Source organism: Macrobrachium rosenbergii, chromosome 10 (genome assembly GCF_040412425.1).
Source record: "Macrobrachium rosenbergii isolate ZJJX-2024 chromosome 10, ASM4041242v1, whole genome shotgun sequence".
Classification (NCBI taxonomy): Eukaryota; Metazoa; Arthropoda; class Malacostraca; order Decapoda; family Palaemonidae; genus Macrobrachium; species Macrobrachium rosenbergii.
In genome coordinates this window covers 34,658,821-34,662,739 of record NC_089750.1, presented here as the reverse complement: position 1 = coordinate 34,662,739, position 3,919 = coordinate 34,658,821, and the positions used below count along the sequence as shown (strand labels likewise).

General features: G+C 37.5%; 1 protein-coding gene across 1 annotated transcript; it reads left to right on the top strand.

Annotated features, from left to right (window-relative positions):
* Nucleotides 1-2,882: 2,882 nt before the first annotated feature.
* On the top strand, nt 2,883-3,374 carry LOC136842304 (uncharacterized). Its single transcript, XM_067109563.1, has one exon. It carries the CDS (start codon nt 2,883-2,885, stop codon nt 3,372-3,374), a length of 492 nt encoding a protein of 163 aa, XP_066965664.1.
* The last annotated feature ends 545 nt before the right edge of the window (nt 3,375-3,919 follow it).

Here is a 3,919-nt window from a genome sequence, read left to right as displayed (position 1 = left end):
TGTTTGATTCATAGTGGTCAATGTTTTCATGCTTACTCTATACTTTATTATTCATTTAATGATTGAATAAAACTTTCCACATGTCACGTTATGAAAATTTAAATTTCTACCGAATGCCATACTTTGTTGACACACGACTCCATGAACACCCCGACACACGCTCAAACCAGTAGTTTTTTTTAAGTTGGAGAGATTTCGTCAACAGTGGATAATAATATTATAGCGAATAATATCATTTTCATCATTTCGAAGCAGCTTTCAAAGTGAATTTAGTTTGTGAATGTCATATGTAATGTTATTAAAAGGTATGTCAGCTAAACTAGGCAGAGTTCACTCGCCATGCAGACAAACATGGGCCATGGCCTTTCATGGCGCCAGGGATGGAACACCTTCGGTCTACGTGACAAGTCAGTAGTCACTGTATAACATACATAGGCCATAACGATGGTTATCAAAATTGTTATATCTTAATCTTTACTAGTACTACACCAAAGTATCTTTTAAAAGCAATTGACAATTTATATGCTATACGGTTATGGTTCATTGGCATTTGGCAAGTATCTACATCAGTTGCTTTTTAATATAATTATTTTAAATTAAGTACTACACCTAGGGAGTGCCCTTTTGTTCAAATGAAGCCCTGCCCTTCTGAAATTCTGTGCACATACGCATTTAGGCCTATGACATATCCAAAGAACTATTTTTCATATGCCGTTTTGTTGACATTTTTCTTTCCTCTTCTTTTATTTTCTTCAAGTTCTTCAACTCTAAAGGCAACTGACAGTCCCGACATTCTGACAGTACAGATGAACTTTGACACTACTTCAGCCCCTGTTCAGGACTCAGATATAGTGATTACTCCAGCCCCTGTTCAGGATTCAGATAAAGCCACTACTTCAGCCCCTGTTCAGGATTCAGATAAGGCCACTACTCCAGCCCCTGTTCAGAATTCAGATAAAGCCACTACTTCAGCGCCTGTTCAGGATTCAGATAAAGCCACTACTCCAGCCCCTGTTCATGATTCAGATAAAGCCACTATTCCAGCCCCTGTTCAGGATTCAGATAAAGCCACTACTTCAGCCCCTGTTCAGGATTCATATAATATTCTTGTTGATAAACCAGAGGTTGTATTTGATCATACTGTCGTGCCAACTGAAAAACAGAGAGGATCACACACAAAGATTAATCTAGTTACTGATGTATCTGCTTCCCCATATGATCAACCCAGTCAATCAAAGCTGCCAAACTATCCAAGTAATCCAAACAACCGAAATTTTCGAAGTATCTATTTTGATAATTTTCCTTGGTTAGAGTACTCAGTTGTGCAAGATGCTTGTTACTGCTTTCCTTGCAGGCATTTTGCTGGAAATTCTGTTCGAAAAGGTGAAGGACTAGGTAGGAAACCATTTATTGATATTGGATCAATGAAATGGAAAGATATTAGCACTCTGCTTAAGCAATACCAGGCTAGCGAGAGACATTAACTGTATGGTAGCTTGGTCCAATTTCAAAGGTATTCAGTCAGGTTCCACCCAATCTGTAGCATCTTCTTTATCTTCTGTCAGGCAACAGGAGATTAAGGAAAACAGGGAACATGTAAAACTTCTTTTGAAAGTTGCTGCTTTACTGGGAAGGCAAGGATTGTCTTTTCCTGGTCATAAGGAGGGTGATAATGCATTAAATTCACGAATTTTTATAGAAACTGGAGCTCATTGCAGAATCTAATCCTTCTCTAAAGAAAAAGATAGATAGACGATATGGCCATTACACTAGTCCTCAGTATCAGAATGACTTAATATCAGTTATTGGAACTCATATCAAACACACAATATGCACGGAAGCACAATCAGCTCAATTTTTTTCTGTTATGGTTGATGAGACAAAAGACTTGTCAAAAAAAGAACAGTTGGCTATTCTTGTTAGGTACTTTAGTGAAGAGTTGTGAAGGAACGTGTCATTGGTACATATCACATGGAAAAGGTTGATGCAGCCAGTTTAGCTGATTTTATATATAAGGAGATAGAACAATCTGGTTTAATTTGGTCAAACTGTGTGGCACAGTGCTATGATGGGGCAAGTGTCATGAGTGGATGCGTTAGTGGCGTTCAGGCACGACTACGAGGTAAAATTTCCCAAGCAGGAGCCCAAAACCATTAGGCTTAATTTAGTACTGGGTGACTGTGTAAAGAATATCAGTGGTCTCTCTTCATTCCTTTCAGTTATTAACACACTGTACACATTTATAACTAACAGTAATACAAGGTACCAACTTTTCATAGTGGCACAGAAAAGCAGAAGACCTGCAAGTTTTGACATTAGAAATAGACTTGCTTTAACAAGATGGTCTTACTATTATCGGTTAGTTGCAAAGGTTAAGCTTCGTTATGGAAGTTTGTTAGCAGTGCTTCACAAAGTTGAAGAGAGCTCTGATTCAGAAGCTGCAGCCGAAGCAAGTGGACTCTACAAACAGTTGCTGTCTTTCAAGTTTGTAGTAAATCTTCATGTTGCAGGACAAGTCTTGAAAGTTACCAACAGCTTGTCAGACCAGCTACAAGCAAAGGAATTATTTCTATCTGAAGTTTGCTCTCTCATACAGTCAACTGTTAATATTAAAGAACTACACGTCTTGAGAACAGATGAAGGTTTCTCTGATATCTTTGACAAGGCTAAGCTTTTTCTGCTGCATAGCAGATTGATACAAACTTGAAAGACTCCAGTCAAGTAGGCAGACCCAAGAGGACCCAAAAGATCTCATCCAAGTTAAAATACTTTTTAATCGATTCAACTGTAGGAATGAGCGAGGACAATAAAAGTCTTGCTCCTGAGGTACTGCATTGTTCAAAAGAATCTGTTTTGACATATTAGATACATTTCTCACTGAGATGGATAATAGATTCACTCATAACATGCCACTGATATCAGCGATGAATGCACTTGACTGTAATTCTAACGACTTTTTAAATGATAAGAAAATGTCTACCATAGTAGAGTTTTATAAGGATATACACATAGATGAAATCCTTCTAAATGCCCAAATTTCTGTAGCAAAAAGGCACTTTCTAACTAAGAATGAAAAGCCTCAGAATTTGTTTGAATTGTATGATGAACTTAAACCATTAGAATGTGCCTACTCAGAAATTCTTAAAATTGTTAAAATTCTCATCACCCTTCCAGTAACTACTGCTAGCAATGAACGATTGTTTTCAGTGCTTAGTTTAGTTAAAACGTCTCTACGAACTACCGTGAAAAATGAGCGCTTGAATGACTTGCTTCTCATGGCCTCAGAAAAGGAGCTTGTTAAAAATCTTAACTATGACATACTGGTTAATAATTTTGCAAAATTAAGATCAAGGCGGTATCCACTAATGCAGTAGATAATATCTGAAATGCATGAAGCATATGTTTATTTTAACATTTCCTTAGCGGAAGTTTGTTAAAATTATGCACCATTTTATCTTTAAACATTTTTCCCAAGCTTAAGATCTTCCCGTTCACATCAACTTTCCTTGTTTTAATGAATGACCCTTGTATAGGCAGTGAACTATATATAATGTAACATGTTAAACTGCAGATATTCTAGGACCAATAGTGTGGTTTATAACTTGATTTGTTTAGAAATTTCCACTACCTTTTCATCTTCATCTATTATCTCAAAATTTGATGTAGGTACAGAATTTTTTTAAAGAATAAAATTTCTTAAAATTTTCTTAAGTGGCTTCAAATTGCTCCTATTTTGTTGATATTTCTAAAAAATTTTGGGAGGGGGCCTTGCAGCGGCCTCTGGAGCCCCCCCTGGTTAGGCTCGCTTCGCTTGCTACCCTCCCCTTTCAGGAGAGGGAGGGCCTCAAATAAACCTTTGCCCCCTGCCCCCAAAAGGAAAAATGAAATGACGTCCCTGCGGAGGAGGTCTACAGGAAGC

Coding starts and splice junctions, on each gene's coding strand:
- LOC136842304 (XM_067109563.1), top strand. CDS start 2,883: ATGGATAATAGATTCACTCATAACATGCCACTGATATCAGCGATGAAT.